The sequence below is a fragment of the Podarcis bocagei genome (genome assembly GCF_964188305.1).
Source record: "Podarcis bocagei genome assembly, chromosome: 6".
Lineage (NCBI taxonomy): Eukaryota > Metazoa > Chordata > Lepidosauria > Squamata > Lacertidae > Podarcis > Podarcis bocagei.
In genome coordinates, this window is record NC_138130.1 from 101,851,128 (window position 1) to 101,869,233 (window position 18,106).

The 18,106-nt window shown below is 47.1% G+C and overlaps 1 protein-coding gene and 1 long non-coding RNA gene across 5 annotated transcripts in view; both read left to right on the top strand.

The window, feature by feature from the left end:
- Nucleotides 1-18,106, top strand: part of LOC308588853 — a 271,876-nt gene that overhangs the window by 110,077 nt on the left and 143,693 nt on the right. The window lies entirely within an intron of this gene.
- The window catches only part of PLEKHB1 (pleckstrin homology domain containing B1), a 49,364-nt gene continuing 38,480 nt past the window's right edge, over nt 7,223-18,106 (top strand). Inside the window, exons 1-3 of one of the 4 annotated variants that reach the window (XM_081197487.1) lie at nt 7,223-7,362; nt 9,557-9,637; nt 17,534-17,686. In XM_081197487.1, coding sequence (XP_081053613.1) covers nt 9,601-9,637; nt 17,534-17,686 — 190 coding nt within the window. In that variant the 5' untranslated portion in view covers nt 7,223-7,362; nt 9,557-9,600. Of the gene's footprint in view, nt 7,363-7,616; nt 7,726-8,838; nt 9,198-9,413; nt 9,638-17,533; nt 17,687-18,106 lie in introns of those variants that run through there. The other 3 variants (XM_081197485.1, XM_081197486.1, XM_081197488.1) reach the window with 3 other exon arrangements.

The following is an 18,106-nucleotide window of genomic DNA, read 5'->3' on the forward strand; positions in this document are numbered from 1 at the left end:
AGAACAAGGGTGGCCAAAATGGTGCTTTTCAGGTGCTATTGGTCTGAAATAGCAATCAGTCCCAGCCAACATGGCCAATGGTCAAAGGAGTTTGTTACAGATTGCATCTGTCAGGCAATTTGCCCAAGAGATGTTCATAAACCTCCTCCTCCTCCTCCTCCTCCTCCTCCTCCTCCTCCTCCTCCTTCTTCTTTGGCGATCACTCGTAGCCAAGTAAGATTGTCTTCCATAAACACAGTTTTAACAATGAGCCCATAAGTGACTGTGGAGGCCAATTCTGGATCCACACGTCCTTCCACAGCGGGGACATTGGTTTCCGGGCGGGAGTTGCTCACGATGTGGATTTGCCAAGCATGCCTTCCTCTTAGCACGTTTCTCCCTTTTGTCCTGAGTTCGAGTGTCTTCAAAGCCCATGACATCTTTGGTAAAGGCTGTTCTCCAATTGGAGCGCTCACAGGCCACTGTTTCCCACTTCCTGGTGTTTCTATTACATTTTTTTAGATTTGCCTTGAGAGAGTCTTTGAACCTCTTTTGTTGACCACCAGCATTACGCTTTCCATTTTTCAGTTCAGAATAGAGTAGTTGCTTTGGAAGACGATAACTGGGCATCTGCACAACATGACCAGTCCAACGAAGTTGATGTTGAAGTCCAACAGTTAAACACAAAGAACCTGCCTCGTTTTATTGGTGGTGGATTCTCAGATGGCTCAGCAATGGAAGTCGTGTGCAATGCTCCCTAAAGAGGAATGTTTCTTCAGTGATGGGATATAGCCTTGTCTGAACATCTTTCACAATGCAGACGATTACTCAGAGGTGAAACAAAGAAAGATCAGTTCCAGGAAGTGTTTTGTTATTATTATTTCCCCTTTTGAAAAAGGACTAAAAAATGATCAAGCCCTCCAAACACCTCTGCCTCACTTTGGAGGGGCTGCACAGATGCATAAAAATCAAACAAAATTGGTAACGACTCTTCTAAGATCATTTAATCCAGGCATAGGCAAACTCCGGCCCTCCAGATGTTTTGGAACTACAATTCCCATCATCCCTAGCTAACTGGACCAGCGATCAGGGATGATGGGAATTTTAGTCTCAAAACATCTGGAGTGCCGGAATTTGCCTATGCCTGCTTTAATCATTTGCTGCAAGCTCATCTGACTCTGTAGAAGGCATTATATAATGTGTGTCTGTAACTAGGTTGTGTTATGCATGTTTACTCAAAGTTGTTTTGTTTTTTAATTGGTTTTTTTTTAAAGCCTGCTAGACTCCAGGATGCCGGTCCAAATCAGACACGTCCTGATTTTCAGGTGTAGAAAAGGCGTGGGGGGGGGGTTTGCCAAATCTGCAGAATGTCAGGGGGAACCCGGCTGCGTGTCAGCGTGGTGGGAAAAGCACTGGGAAGCTCAACAACTTTGTGGGCGTCAGGAATTTTACTTTTTGAAATATGGCAAGCCTATCCCTGACCGATCAGAAGGTTGGCGGTTCGAATCCCCGTGGCGGGGTGAGCTCCTGTTGCTCGGTCCCAGCTCCTGCCAACCTAATAGTTTGAAAGCACGTCAAAGTACAAGTAGATAAATAGGTACCGCTCCGGCGGGAAGGTAAACGGCGTTTCCGTGCGCTGCTCTGGTTCGCCAGAAGCAGCTTAGTCATGCTGGCCACATGACCCGGAAGCTGAACGCTGGCTCCCTCGGCCAATAAAGCAAGATGAGCGCCGCAACCCCAGAGTCGGCCACGACTGGACCTAATGGTCAGGGGTCCCTTTACCTTTACCTATCCCTGACTGTGGGCCTTGTTTGCTGGGGCTGATGGCAGTTGGAGTCCATTAAACCTCCAGAGGGCCAGAAGTCCCCTGCCCCTGATTTAAACCTTATTTTAAGAGCGAAAGGGCCACAGATGCTGGGACTGAGCTCTACTATTTGAACTGCAGCAACACTGGCTGCCTGTTTGTTAAACTGAGCCCTGAGAGAAGCCTCTTCTGCTGTTCCTCTAGCAAGACAAACAGGCCTTTGAAACAACCAGAGAGCAGGATGGACATTAGCATCCAGGCTGAGCAGCCAAAGCAAACGGTGAGCTCATTGTAAAATATGATTGCAGATAGAATAACAGTTGGAAGGGACCACAAGGGTCATCTAAGTCCAGCCCCCTGCAATGCAGGAATCTTTTGCCCAACACAGGGATCAAACCCACAACCCTGACATCAGGAGTCTCATGCTCTACCTACTGAACTATCAGGGGTTGTTGTAAGGAACCCCTGTAAGGGAATAAAGTTACCCATGACCGTTAGGTCCAATCATGGCCGACTCCTGGGTTGCGGCGCTCATTTCGCTTTATTGGCTGAGGGAGGCGGCGTACAGCTTCCGGTCATGTGGCCAGCATGACTAAGCCGCTTCTGGCGAACCAGAGCAGCGCACGGAAACGCCGTTTACCTTCCTGCTGGAGTGGTACCTATTTATCTACTTGCACTTTGACGTGCTTTCGAACTGCTAGGTGGGCAGGAGCAGGGACTGAGCAACGGGAGCTCACCCCATCGCAGGGATTCGAACCGCTGACCTTCTGATCAGCAAGCAGTGGTTTAACCCACAGCGCCACCCGTGTCCCTTGTAAGGTTGAAGTTATTGGTGAATTTCTGACGAGGGTCACCAGAGCTGAGTCTTGATACTCCACCTTCCTGCATGGAAGCCTTCTTCCGATGATTTCCAACTTTCTGACTCTTGCCTGCGGCTGTGTCTTTACCAGACAGACAGTGTGGCATAATGGTTTGAGTGCTGGACTGCGACTTGGGAGACCAGAATTTGACCACCGGAGATCAGGCATGAAGCTCACTGGGCCAGTCCCTGTCTCTTGACCCAAACTACCTCCCCAGGTTGTTGTGAAGGTAAAATGGGGAAGGGGAGAAGCACAGGCAACACCTTGGAAGGGAAAAGTGATATATTGATGTAAAAAATACAAATACAATCAACCACGGCTTGAACTTCAGGCATCAGCTGTTGATCTCCCATGTCATTAAATAAGTTGGAGTTCTTGTTACTAAATATACCAAGAAAAAAGCACACCAAAAACTCTGGCCAATATAAGTTTCAATAATGGGAGTGGTCCCTACTCGCAAATCAATAGTCAATTGTAACAAAAACTAATCCATTCAGAAGCATGTATTCTGACAAGGATTATAAATTCAAATAGAGATTTCAAACCCAAACTCATAAGGAAATGTATAATACAATAATTCGTTACAGTATTAAAGATAAGAGTTTATGAGTAGAGATAAGTTCATGTTAGTCCATGGTCAGTTTTGACGTGAAGATCTTAGTTTCAATCATTGAGCAGAAGTCAGAAGTCAATTGTGGATCAGAAGCCAGGACAGGGCCGTGTTTCGATGTATTCACCTTCATCAGCTGGAAGTATCAAACATTACATGAAAATACATTTAAATTCTAAATTATAAAGTATAAAACAGTTGTGAAAAATGTTGCCTGCTGATTTCTGCTGATCAAGCGGCGTAGCAGCCACAAGAGGAGGCAGGATGGACGCAGACACACACACACACACACCCCAACAGCTGGTCATCGTGGACTTCCTTCCAAATTCCTAATATGTCCGCAATGCCTGTAGCTAATTGGTAGGACGGTGAACGAACACCATCCGTGCTCGGAGGTAATTCTCCCCAGTTGTTTTCAGCAGCAAAACTCCTGTGCTGGCCCCGGGGGTAACCCATGAAACGCAGTCCAGGACCGGACCAGAATCCAAAGGTTCTGCTAGGAGTCACTTCGACAGGGCTGAGGCAGGACACGAGGCAGGATACCAGGCAAGGACAGGTACAGGATCTCAGGCAGGGTCTGGCATACAGCAATGTTGCTCCCGCAAGCTGGGGCGGGGTCCGACAGCCTTTTACCTTCGTTGGGGCAGCGGCCGGTCCTGATCCCCCGGCGACTCACCTCCCTGTTTCGCCTGAAGGTGAGCACTCCTCCTGCGAGTACTCAGGTCTCTCCTTCTCTCAGACCTCAGTCTCTGCAGCTCAGGAGACGTCGGTGGGTTACTAGACCCAGGGGCCGCCTCAGCCTCCCCTGACCCAACTGTGGAGCAGCTGTAAGTGATGGCCCAGCTGGAGGCAACGAGCTCATCCCCGCATATGGAGCCAGGGCAGGCTCAGGCCCCTGACTCGGCCCAGCTGATGTTTGTTGCTGGGGAACCTGTGCAGACTGGGACTCTTCAGGATCAGGCCCCAGACTTGGTTCAGGTGATGCCTGAGGCAAAGGATCCAGTGCAGACTGAGACTTCTCTGGTTTCCGGGACCGGGGGGAGGGGACGCTGGAAGAAGATTGGATTGTTTTTATTCTCTTTTTTTATCATTAGAAATGGTTTATGAACGTTGGAAAAATGTTGAAATGAAACTACTTGGCTCTTGTAAAAATGCTTAAAGAATTAGGTAAAAAGGTAATGGTTATGAGAGAAGCTGGTAAAAACAAGATTTAAGTCTTAAGTTTTTAAGGTTTTTTATAAGATAAGATGAAAATAGAGTAAGGTAATGTAATGACAGAATATTATGAATTATGGAAAGGATTTGCTGTGACAATTATTAATTAAGATACAAGAGATGGGAGGAGGAGGAGGTCATGGAAAGAAGGTAATGAAAGTGGAGAATTTTATTTTTTATTTTTATTTTTCTGTTTTTGTCTTTTTCTCTGGTTCCGAGCCCAAGTCCCAGGCCATCACAACTCCAACGGAAACAATTGCACACCCGGTTTCTCACACAGCTTGGTGCAACGGCGCTCTTGAAGATTCCTCTTCCCACCTGCCCCTGTGCTCTTCCTCCTTGTAAAATGAGCCTTGATATCAACAAACTCGTTTTCTTCACAACGTCAGAACCGTTTGGATGCAGATTGCAGCTCTGGGGGAGAGCGCAGATTCCCCAGTGTCCCATTCATGCGCATGGTAAATAAGCAGATGGCATCAGTGTCTGTCCGTGGAAAGGCACGAGCAACACTGTAGTAAATTCTCCCTGTTCAATCTTTGCTCTTGAACAAAGGGGGATCTGTTTTTTCCCCACATCCCAGAGGGAGAAACAGGCCAGTCTCTTGGCTAGGTAAGGAACAGGCCAGGTAACCACAGGTTATTGATCAGTTCCTGGGCGCAATTCAAAGTGCTAGTTAGGTCCAGACTATCCAAAAGACCATAGTTTCTCACAGGAATTTGCCCAGGCTCTGAGGTCTTCAGGGAAAGACCTTCTTTCAGCCTCACAGGGACGCAGGACAGGGCCTTCTCGGTGGTGGCTGCTCCCAGACAACTTTGGAACTCCCTCCCTAGAGAAGCCAGACCTGCTCCCTCTTTGTGGTCCTTCCACCAGCAGGTGGAGACTCTCTTATCCCGAGAGGCCTTTGGGAACTGGCTCCCCCCCCCTCTTTTTTAAAGGGCTTTAAATAGTACTGTGCTGTTTTCATCACCTATATTTCAATAGGCTGGGTTTTTTAAATATTATTAAATATTATTTTTATATTATTTTAATTCCATTAGAGTTCAACTACTTTTAAATGATTGTTTTTAGCGAGCCGGGGTGAGCAGTGGTGAAAACAACTTGGGGCGCCTCCTCCCGAGGAGACGCATGCCTGGCACACGCCTGGTTGTCGTGGCCCCGAGGCAGAGGAAAGATGCCTTCGTCTGCTTCATTGTTTTTTCCTGTTTTGCCAAAGCCTTACGTAAGGAGGGACACAAGAGTGTGGGCCTCGGTGGGCTTCTCTTTTGGCACGGTCAGTGCCTCTTGTCCTTTCTCTAAGCCAGAGGGTGGCGTGGAGGGGGGGGGCGCAAGTCACCGGAGCATCATTTGAGCAGCCGATGTGCTGAAGCGCCACTAAAAATAGAGCAAAATGAGAAACATGCTGCGGGGAACAGATGGGAGCATCGCTGCTGCACACACTTCCAGCTGCTTCAACTGCACCTGCCCAGGCTGCGGATGCATCCTGCATTTAAAGTGCATCTCCTCCCCATCAAGAACTCCGGGAACCGTAGTTCACCCCCTAGGAGAACTACAATTCCCAGCACCTTAAAAAAATCTATAGTTTGCAGGGTTCTCTATGGGGGTGGGGTGTGCTGGGTGTCCTTTAAATGTATGGCGTGGACACAGCTTGTGGCTCTTTCCTATCTAAAACCTGCTACTCAGACAGCAAAAGAACAAAGTCCCACTCGGACTGGAAGATTGGAATGCCCAGTGCTTTTTCCCGGGGGGGGGGAAGCATTTGTTGTTGTTGTTTAGTCATTTGGTTGTGTCCGACTCTTCGTGACCCCCTGGACCAGAGCACGCCAGGCACTCCCGTCTTCCACTGCCTCCCAGTTTGGTCAAACTCAGGCTGGTAGCTTCGAGAACACTGTCCCACCATCTCGTCCTCTGTCGTCCCCTTCTCCTTGTGCCCTCCATCTTTCCCAGCATCAGGGTCTTTTCCAGGGAGTCTTCTCTTCTCATGAGGTGGCCAAAGTACAGTCATACCTTGGGTTACAGACGCTTCAGGTTGTGTTTTTTCAGGTTACGGACGCTCCAAAACTCGGAAGTACCAGAATGGGTTACTTCTGGGTTTCAGAGGTCGTGCATGCACAGAAGTGCTAAATTGCTCTTTGCGCATGCACAGAAGTGCCGAATCACAACCCTTGCGTGCGCAGATGCGCCGCTGCGGGTTGCGAATGTGCATCTCGCACGGATCACGTTTGCAACCAGAGCGTCCACTGTACTGGAGCCTCAGCTTCTGGATCTGTCCTTCCTAGTGAGCACTCAGGGCTGATTTCCTTGGATAGGTTTGATCTTACAGTCCATGGGACTCTCAAGAGTCTTCTCCAGAACCAAACCCCTAAACATTTTTGAATCTTTGTACTTTTGTCCATTTACTTTATTTATTTTCCCCCGATTTGAACTATAAAACTCTGATTTTCTTGGGTCAAGATGACGACGGAGAGGAGATCTAGCTCCCCAGTTTTCTGTTTTCTCCAAGGCTGCGGATCCTAGATGCCCGTATACCTGGGGGTCAGCCCCATGCGAAAGCAATGGGGCTGATTTCTGAGTAGGCGCCAGAGAGCATTAATGACCTTCCTCCCCTTTGCAACGGATGCACAACGAAACAGGGGGAGTCAGGTGTGGGGGGCCTTGGGGGGGGGGAGGCGAGCATCTCCTCCTCCTCCTCCTCCTCTTGCATCCTGGGAGCTGAAGTCCATCCCGGGCTGCGCTGCCCAGTGCAAACTACGACTCCCAGAATTCTGTGCAAAGAGAGAGAGAGAAAGAGAGCTGGCGTTTGAAGGGAGGGTGTTGTGTTTCCATCTGCCAGAGGTTTGATGTGGCTGCCCGGCGAGTCCCGGGAAAGGTGGCGGGCTCTCTAGGTAAAAAGCAGGGTGAGGTGGGTGGGTGGGGAAGAGAGGACTTGGACCTGATGGGCTGGGCGAGGGATGGCGCAAAGGGGTGGCGCGTGGCGGAGTTTCTTTGCGCGCAAGAACGCAGGCAGGCACGGGCGCACCTGGCCATCGCGTGCGCATCTTTGCAACCCCGGGAGAGGCGGCGCAGCTTCTTATTTGCAACGGATCCACCAGGTGGGAAGGGAGGAGAGAGAGAGAGAGAGAGAGAGAGAGAGAGAGAGGCGACAAGGCAGCCCTGTAGCCACCCGCCCCGATCCCAGGCTTGGTGTGGGAAGGAGGGAGCGGAGCTGATCCACCTTACCCAGCCCCAAGGCGCATCCATCCCCTTCGTTCAGGAGAAATGTGAGTGATCTGAGCGGTCCAGCAAGCGGGTGTAACCGAACCCTGGTCCAGACAACGTCAGAGCGCGGCGACCCGGGTTCATTTTGAGTTCTCTTTCCTCTGCCGGAGGTGGAATCGCAAATAGAGTTTGGGTCCAGTTACAAGCTCCAGATTAGCGGAGCAGAGACGGGAACGCAGAGATAAACTTTGGGGATCCTTTCCCATCCGGCTTTGGGTTTCTCCTGCCGCCACTGGAAAAAAAATATATCTCCTCTCTTCTCCACATTTATCCCTCGCCTTGCAGGCTTCATCCAGCCAGGTAGAACCGAGGCAGGTTTACCTGGGGGGAAGCGCCAGATGAGGCTTGCTCCCTTATAAGTGTATATTGGGCGACAGCCTCAATGGTACTTTTTTGTAGTATTTTTGTTGCCCTGTTTGAACGAAACTCCTGGACTTTTCACCGCTCGTTTTTATCTTCATTATTTCATAGACTAAAAACAGATTTTTTGTTATTCTTAAAAATTGTTTAATTTCGGATTCCATGTGCTTCCATGTGCTCCTATTATTCTGCAGACCCGAATCTTCCTTCCCCTTTCTGCTCTGGGTTCCTGGCCACCCACCCCGTTCATTGATTGATTGATTGATTGATTGATTGATTGCATTTATATCCCCTCTGATTGGCTACAAGGAACTCCAGGTGGCCTACAGGGTTCTTCTCTCTCTCCCCCTCCCTTATTATTACTGTTTTAAATATTATTTTTTTGAAAGATTTCCCATAAGAAACAAGAGTACATTCAGTGTCTCTGTTTTCAAATTGTAGAGTCTTTCATAAAGGTCAATTACAGTCAATATGAGGCATTTTTTGTTGTTGTAAGCAATGTGGGGTTGAGGGGGGGGCGAGAAGGGGGGAGAGAGAAGGGGAAGGAGGGTTGTCGTGAGAGATGGCAGTGGCTGGGTCCAGGCTCACCCAGCGAAAGGTTCATGGCTGACTGGGGGGATTTGAACCCTTATCTCTCCCAGGTCCAAATCCAACTCTAACCATTATACCACATTTTCCCCAACCCCCTTGCCTGGCCGCTTTGTGGCACCGTGCTTATATTCCCCACCGTCTTGATTCCATTTCTGTACTTCTGCCAAGTTCTGCGCTCTGTGTGTCTGCGCAAATTAGTGAAATCATATGCTTTCAAGCCGTGTGGGTTTGTTTACGTGGCAGAACCCTGAATGGGTGGGTGTTTATACTCTCTGTCTCCCCCCAGCTTGGTTTTCATTGTGAGCCTGACTGCACAGCGAAGGGGTGTTTTACAACAGCTCAGCAGCAGAAAGGAGCCGGGACGTTTAGAAAGCAGTTTAAAGCAGCCTTCTCCAACCCAGGTGTTTTGGACTACAATTCCCACCAGCCCCGCTAGGGGTGGAATGATGGGAATTGTAGTCCAGAACAGCTGGAGGGCCCCAGGTTTGGGGAGGCTGCTTGGAAGCGATGCCCTGCACTCCAGGTATGTTCTAGAGAGCTTCAGTTAAAGATAGAAGCAAAATGCTAATCTCTAAATCCCGCAGAGGGAAAAGGCGCCACAGCCTCCCCTCCCCACCCTTTTGTAATTTACATAACAGAGATAATTCGAGAGGAGAATTAAAAAAAGATCTGGTTAGCCGCACACTCTGTGCCTTTATTTAGAAGTCCAGTGACCCCAATTGCCGCTCTCCTCCCTCCTCTCCACCCCACGGTTGGAAAATTCCCACTAGCAGAAAAAAACAAGTTGTTTTCTCGGACAGGAGAGAGAGGAGCGAAGGTGATCTGATGTTACATCCTGATAGTTCTGCATTCCTAACTTCTGCCTTTCGTCTTTTTCTTAAGTTCTTCTCCTCCCGGGATAGATCAGCCTGGAGATCGCTGCAGAAATGGCCCTGCTGAAATGTGGCTGGCTCTGGAGACAGAGTAAGTCTTAGCCTGGGAATTTACGACTATATAAGAGGCCCTTTCTTCTTCCGAAGAGAGGCGGGGAAGCTTCTGGGACTGCTGCCTTTGCTGTGTTCATGATGGGGTGCTTGAGAGACCAGTTATGTCTTGGGATTCCTTGCACAGTTCGGACCCCGAGCCCCGAATCAGTACACAGCCCGTTTGTGTCTGCTTGGGAGCAAGGGCTTACTCCCAGGTAAGCTTGTAAAAAACCGGCTAGAGATGGACAAAGCTGTCTTTGCTTCCCAGGCTGACTACTGTCGAAAATGGGAAGGTGAACCAGGTATGGTCGGATCCAGAAAGGCTCTTTTCATACTCTTATCATGTTTTTCATATTCTGTTGGGAGCCACCAGTCTGATGGGTGGGGTATAAATAAATTATTATTATTATTATTATTATTATTATTATTATATCTTAGGGCATTTGGTACCAGAAGCAGAAACTCCATCAGCACTCCCCCAAAGGTGGTAGAATACAACAATCCCTTTAACAATGTTCACTTTGCTTTGCTGTAATGATATTCCAACTGCCCAATGGTAGGACAGGCCCAGAAAATCCCTGACCACTGGTCCTGTTAGCTAGGGATGATGGGAGTTGTAGTCCCAAAACATCTGGAGGGCCGAGTTTGGGAGTTCCTGTTTTACATGGTCTTAAAACACTGACAGTCCATATTGATTTTCCACAGGCAGTTTTGAGAGGTTGGCGGGAGAGCTTCTTCCCTTATGTATAAAAAGAAGGGAGACCAGGTTTAATCAGAGGCATTTTCCTTTGTCGGCGTGTCTACTTAGGAGCACGTCCTGTTGCATTTGGGACGTGGGTGGCGCTGTGGGTTAAACCACTGAGCCTAGGGCTTGCCGATCAGAAGGTCGGTGATTCGAATCCCCTTGACAGGGTGAGCTCCCGTTGCTCGGTCCCTGCTCCTGCCAACCTAGCAGTTCGAAAGCACGTCAAAGTGCAAGTAGATAAATAGGTACCGCTCCAGCGGGAAGGTAAACGGCGTTTCCGTGCGCTGCTCTGGTTCACCAGAAGTGGATTACTCATGCTTGCCACATGACCCGGAAGCTGTCTTTTGGCTCCCTCTGTTTTATTGGCTCCCTCAGCCAATAAAGCGAGATGAGTGCCGCAACCCCAGAGTCGGACACAACTGGACCTAATGGTCAGGGGTCCCTTTACTTTTACCTGTTACATTCACTGGGGCTTCCTCCCAGGTAAAGGGGGTCAGGATCGGAACCTTACTTGTTTGCTCCGCTTCCGTCCTGCTTCTCTGCCCAGGCAGTTTGCCACTTTTAAATAAAAAAATAATAATGGGGGAAACCAATAAGAAGTTACAGCAGGCAAAGTAATAATGAATTTGATGCAGCCTCTTGACATTGCAAGACTCTGACCCCCATGAGCTCCGGCTAGCAGCCAGGGAAGATGTCAGTTATATTCCATTTTGGCTACACTCGTTCCAAAAGCAAAGGTCTCCCCCTTTCCCTTGCCTGGCCTCCTCCTCTCCTCCTGTTTACTTGGAAGCAAGGCCTGTTGCTTTCGACAGAAGGTGGGCTGAGGACTGTAGCCTAGGCAACATTTTGTTCCAAACCGCTCTGCTCGAGGCAATCATCCACCTGAATAACTGCTGAAGCCACCCAGGCAGAAGAAACCTCTCCTCGCTCTCTGCGCTGCCGTCCGTCCCCTTGAAGCTGGACCACCTGTTCCCACTTGCTGTCTCCAGAGAGATGCACGAGTGAGAGCAAACACATGGGGTCCCCTCTCCTCTCGCCCTCCAGAACCTTCCTCGGGGTCCTTGCTCGACGCCTGCTCTTCTCTAATGCAGAGAGACCCGGGTGGCGCTGTGGTCTAAACCACTGAGCCTCTTGGGCTTGCCGATCAGAAGGTCGGCGGTTCGAATCCCCACGACGGAGTGAACTCCCGTTGCTCTGTCCCAGCTCCTGCCAACCTAGCAGTTCGAAAGCACACCAGCGCAAGTAGATAAATAGGTACCGCTGCGGCGGGAAGGTAAACGGCGTTTCCATGCGCTCTGGTTTCCATCATGGTGTCCCGTTGCGCCAGAAGCAGTTTAGTCCTGCTGACCACATGACCCGGAAGCTGTAAGCCGGCTCCCTCGGTCAGTAAAGCAAGATGAGCGCCGCAACCCCAGAGTCGTCCGCGACTGGACCTAATGGTCAGGGGTCCTTTTACCTTTACAGGCCTGGAGAGCCTTGGATCTCGACTGTTTTCGCACACTAATACCCCGTCCTGTAGAATTCCATCAGTTATATTTTATCTGCACGGTCGAAATGAATTTCTGGGACCGAAATGCTTTTTCTGGGCTGCCTTGAGCGGGAGAAAAAGAGGTTGAAATAGGCCAATAGATACATGGATTGTCCGTCGATCAAGCAAGCTTTATCCTTTGAGAAAATTCCCCATTGTATGACACCCTCAGTGGGGTCTCCTAAAACCCAAGAGAGGCGAGATGTGGAAAAGGGCCTGATTCTGTGTGATGATATTGTTGTTGTTGTTACAGTGATACCTCAGGTTAAGTACTTAATTCGTTCTGGAGGTCCGTTCTTAACCTGAAACTGTTCTTAACCTGAAGCACCACTTTAGCTAATGGGGCCTCCCGCTGCCACTGCGCCGCCAGAGCACAATTTCTGTTCTCATCCTGAAGCAAAGTTCTTAACCTGAAGCACTATTTCTGGGTTAGCGGAGTCTGTAACCTGAAGCATATGTAACCTGAAGCGTATGTAACCTGAAGCATATGTCACCTGAGGTACCACTGTAATATTATTTTTTATGAATTTATATACTGTCCTATACCCAGAGGTCTCAGGGCAGTTCACAGAATAAAATCAAAATATAAAACCACAAAATACATAATCAAAATAAAAGCAATAGCCTCCCCACCCCCGCCGACATTTTGATATAACATCGGTGTTGTATATCTGCAATGTCTGCCTGTCCCTTGTTACTGTGATTCACACATTTATTCTGGGAATCTTCTTGGGATCAGGAGCTGTTCTCCCAAACGAGTAAGATCCCGTGCTCCTTTGTGGTCGAGCAACGGCTGGCTTCTCCATCCTGCTTCCTGGTCAGGCAGTGTGGAGACATGTGTGATTAACAGTTGTAGAATCGTGGAATTGTTGGAAAGGGACCCCGGGTCATCTAGTCCAACCCCCTGCAAGGCAGGAATCACAACTAAAGGATCCCTGACAGGATGCCGTCCAACCTCTGCTTAAAAACCTCCCAGGAAAGAGAGTTTACCCCCTTCCTTCGCATCTGCTCACGAGAGCAACTTTTTCTTTCTTTCTCAAAACACCATGAGGACTAGATTCATGCCTGGAGGAGAAAAGCTTGAAATAATTTGTCAGTTGTAAGGCTTGCTGATGCACTGAATACAGTCGTATCTTTGTTTTTGAACAGCTTAGTTCTCAAATGTTTTGGCTCCCGGACGCTGCAAACCCAGAAGTGAATGTTCCAGTTGGCAAAGTATTTTGGGGCTTCTGCGGCTTCTGATTGGCTGCAGGAGTTTCATGCAGCCAATCAGAAGCCACGCTTTGGTTTCCGAACGTTTTGGAAGTTGAATGGGCTTCCGGAACGGATTCCATTCGACTTCCAAGGTACGACCGTATTCAGGTATTATGTTGGGGTGTTATCCAGAGTAGGAACCCTGGGTAGGTGAACAAGGCGGTTGCCTTGTCTTGTAGGAGATTATTAATAGATTATATGGTGGGCTGCTCTAAAATGGTGGGTTCTTTTTTCCATAAAATTAATCGTTCAAAAAGCGACACGGAGTAACTCAAAAGCACACGCATGTTGAGACTTCTGGGTTAGCGCCATCGGCGATTGGCGGAGTTCCTCCGACTGGAGGAACTGGCTCCGTGGAAACTGGGTCTTCCCGCCGCGGCGAAGGTGGGGACCCGCTAGAAATCCCAGGCGGAGGAAGCCTGGGAACGTGGGGTTTGGCAGGGTACCAGGAGCACCGGGAACCCCATTTTGGGGCTCCGGAGTGAAGTGGGGTGAGCGGCGCGGTGCTGCGAACTGATTGCTACTTTCACGGAGTGAAGCCGCACAGCCATTGCTGGAGAGCGCTGACTTTTTCCTGTGGACAATTGGATTTAAAACAAGTACCCGTGAGTAGAAACGGAAAATTGGATCAAGAAATATCTTAATTTGGCACCGAAGCGGGAAGGTTCAAAGCAGGACGTCCGCCTTCCGCTTTTTGTACATAGACTGAAGCAAAAACTTTGTAAGCTAAAGTCTGGAAAGTCGTTTAAAAAGTTTAAATTTCCTTCATTTATAATTACTGAAACCCCCTTGGAAGCAGGAGAAAAGGGGGGGGACTTTGTTTAACGCCTGCAGGAGAGGGAGTGAAGAAAGATAAGTTTCCACCATCTCTAACCTGGAAACGGGGTGTCAGAGACAGAAATTCTTGGAGAGGTTCATTGACTGTGAATGGAATACTTTGACAGATAGCTAAAGAAGAGAAATAAATTGATTCCAATGTTGCCTTCTGCATTCTAAAGAAACAAAATATCTGAAAAATGAAAGTAATTTTCCTTTGTTGGACTTGCCTTAAAAAAAATGGATACAAATAGAAATTGTCTCCTCTAGAGGGAGCTTGCTAAATTGTTGCTGCAGTCTACTTGAGGACTCTACAGCTGTCAGATTAAGATTGTGGGACCAGTCCTTTTGACCTTGACTAAATATGAGCTGGGAGGAAGTTTTGGTGCTTGCTTTATGCAAGACAAGTGCCTTGCTGGAACAGATGCATGAGAAGATGGATTTGATGAATGAGAAAATGGATTTGATGACTGTTGTGGTTAATAACTGTGGACAAACAGGGAATATTGATACAGAAACTATTCAGGGACCAACTCAGGAACCTGTACTGATTGGGCAAGTGCAGAAGATAATGGACGAGGTTGCGGTTGCACCTCAAATAATACAAATGGAGGGACCCAAGGCCCTACAGGAGCATAAGCTGCTGTCTTTGAAGATTGAAGTTGGAGTCGGCCAGGGGGAGTCTGGAGCTGAGGAGGTTCTTAACTTTGGAGAGACCTCGAAATATGTTTTTAAATATTTTTTGGACTACATTGATGATTGTGGGGAGTGGGACTCTGGGGAATGGGCTGGTTGGATGAAGGGAGACGAAGATAATTTGGGGTTGGAATCCCCCAGAGACCTACTCCCCAACGAGAAAGGAAAGAAACTAAGAAAGAGACCAACAAAAGACAAGGAAAAGTGCAGGTATAAACAAGAAGATCTGCAGAAGGGACATGGAAAAGACTTAAGGGCCTCGGACATTAGATTACCAGGTTGATGGACTAGATGGAATGGACAGTAAGGACTGACACGACCCGAGACCAGGAAGAAGAGACGTTGGATGAAGATTGGAAAAAAAATTATGAAGAAAAAAAAATTTCTAGGGAATTAGCCTAAAATTAATGAACATTAGGGAAAATGTTGGAATGAAACTATATGACTCTAGTAGAAAAGATACCAGGAATTATGTATAATCGAGTATTAAGCGTTAAGCTCTAAAGTATTTTTTGGTAAGATAAGGTTAAATAACTTAAGGTAATTTGTATAACAGAATATGGGGAAAGGATGGAAAGGATTTGTTGAGTTAATTAATAGGTTAAATTGTCAAGATAAATTATTTAGTAAAAATTGAGAAAGATGGAAAGAATTTGCTGAAATAATCAATCAAACTAGAATACAAAAAGGGAGGTGTGAGGAGGTCAATGAAACAAGCAAATGGAAGTTAAAGATATGTAATATGGGATTTGTGTCTTTTTTTCCTTCTTTTTTATCTTTTTGCTGTATTGTTGCATTGGTTTTTATGTCTTGTTTTTTTCTTTTTCTTGTTTTCCCCCCCCTATGTATTGTAGTGTTGTTTTTAATTTTTTTCCTTTCTTTTCTGTAATTTTGAAATTATTAATAAATATTATTTTTTTAAAAAAAAAGCACACGCATGTTGTTCAGAAGAATTGTATACTTTACACATTCATATTGCATATTTAAAGCGCTGTGTCATGGCGTCTCCCAGAGAATTCTGGGAGCTGTAGTTTGTTAATGGTGCACTAATAATAATAATAATAATAATAATAATAATAATAATAATAATAATTTATTTATACCCCGCCCATCTGGCTGGGTTTCCCCAGCCACTCTGGGTGGCTCCCAACAAAATATTAACAAAATATTAAAAATACAATAAAACATCAAACATTAAAAACGTCCCTAAACAGGTCTGCCTTCAGATGTCTTCTAAAGAGAATTGTTAGGAGGTTCCTGTTCCCCTCGCAGAGCTACAATTCCCAGAGTTATATTTTAGAAGACAGATGGATTATTAAACCACCCTGGGAATTTCACCAAGGCTTCCTCTGCTCCCAAATCCCTTCTGTGCTTTAGTCATCCTACCTGCAGCTGCCCACAAAAGCAAAATATAAACTGTATTTCTCTCTCTCTTTTTTTTCAAAAAGGCAAGCAAAAGTTTCCCATTGCTCCCTGCCCCTCAGCGAAACCAGCTTCTTTTCTCGTGTCAAATGCTTTTAGTAGACATTTGATCCCGGAGCCTCTTTGTTTATATATATAAAAAAGCAGAACAGAAATCCAGCCGACGGGGCAGAATACGAGAGGAATATGGCTGGGAAACAGAGTCAGCAAACTGCGGAGGGCATCAGAGCCCCACAGGAAGCAAGGCAGCCTTTCTCTGTGGATCGTGCCCCCGGCTTTGGCTTGGGGACAGCTTTTCATCGCTTTTTCTGGCTCCAGAGCTGGGCGAGGGATATGTAAATAGAGAGGCGCATTGACCTCGGCACTTCAAGAAGGGCTGGCAAAAAAACGAGGCATTATATTTGCATACTGCTATATCATCTCCACTTTTTTCGTCTCCGTAGTCACCTTTCTCCACCCTTCCCTCTCTCTCTCTCTCTTTCTCTTTTTTCCCCTTCACAATAATATTTATTATTTTTCATACAAAAGCATAACAAAAGCGAGAATAAACAGTAATAAAAGAAAAAGAATAAGGAAAAGAAAAAATATGAAACATAAAATACTTCAAATTTCCCATATATCACCACATAAACTAAAACTTGATTGAAATCCATCTTCATAAACATATTACTTGACTTCCTCTAATCTCTTCCATCTGAATTTCTTAGTAATTAAATGTAGCAGTTTCCAATATCGTTATTTCATAAAACCGTATTCCAGTCATAATCAAATTTCCTAACTTCATATCGTGCATTTTCTTATTTATTTATTTATTTAATCCTAATTTAATCCTAGGCCTAATTAATTCTTTCAAGTGGTTACATATCTTTAATATTACAATATTTATTCAAATAGTATTTAAATTTCTTCCAATCTTCTTGGTGTTCCTCTTCTTTCTGGTCGCGGATTCTCCCGGTGAGATCAGCCAGCTCCATAAACTCCACCATCTTCATCTGCCGTTCTTCTACCGTTGGTAGTTCTTGTGTTTTCCATTTTTTTTGGCTAGTAAAATCCATGCTGCAGTTGTTGTTATGTACTGAAGTTCTCACCCTGGGCCAGCAGGGGGATACTGTAGATAGTTATGCAAATAAGGGATCCAATGTGACGTCCAGTGATTGGATAGTTTTAGAAAGTTGTTACAGTAACGTTGTACTGGAGCTCTATATAAGCAGGCTGACTGAACCCTTCAGTTCAGTTCTGTCCTGGCCTGTGAATAAACAAGAGCTGTTTGAAGAATCACTATGTCGTCTTATATGTTCACCCACAACTTAACAGTTGTGGCATACAAAAATGCTTTTACAACTTTTTTTGGCAATTCAGAACCTCTCTCTCTCTCTCTCTCTTTCTTTCTTTCTCTCTCTCTTTCTTTCTCTCTCTCTTTCCTCCCTCCGCAGGCTCCATCCTGAGACGCTGGAAAAGGAACTGGTTCGTCTTGTGGGTCGACGGCACCCTCGTCTACTACCACGACGACACCGGACGCGATATGGATGGCCGGATCAACATCAAGTTCAACTGCAGGGACGTCCGGACGGGCCGCGAGTGCCGCGGTGAGTGTTCGCTTGTCGCTTGTGAACCGCGCCGACGCGCGCGATCCTGCAGGGACAGGGAGCGCTGGTGTTTTTCTGACGCCGGAATCGAAACCGCCTGGGGAGCCGCCGTTTAATTTTTCCTTAAACAAGTTGTTAGTCCTTAAGACTGCATCTGTTTGTTCATTGTGCTTATATCTTGAAAGACCTACATTGGCTCCCAGTACGTTTCCGAGCACAATTCAAAGTGTTGGTGCTGACCTTGAAAGCTCTAAATGGCCCTGGTTCAGTAGACCTGAAGGAGCGTCTCCACCCCCATCATTCAGCCCAGACACTGAGGTCCAGCGCCGAGGGCCTTCTGGCTGTTCCCTCGCTTCAAGAAGCCAAGTTACAGGGAACCAGGCAGAGGGCCTTCTCAGTGGTGGCGCCTGCCCTGTGGAA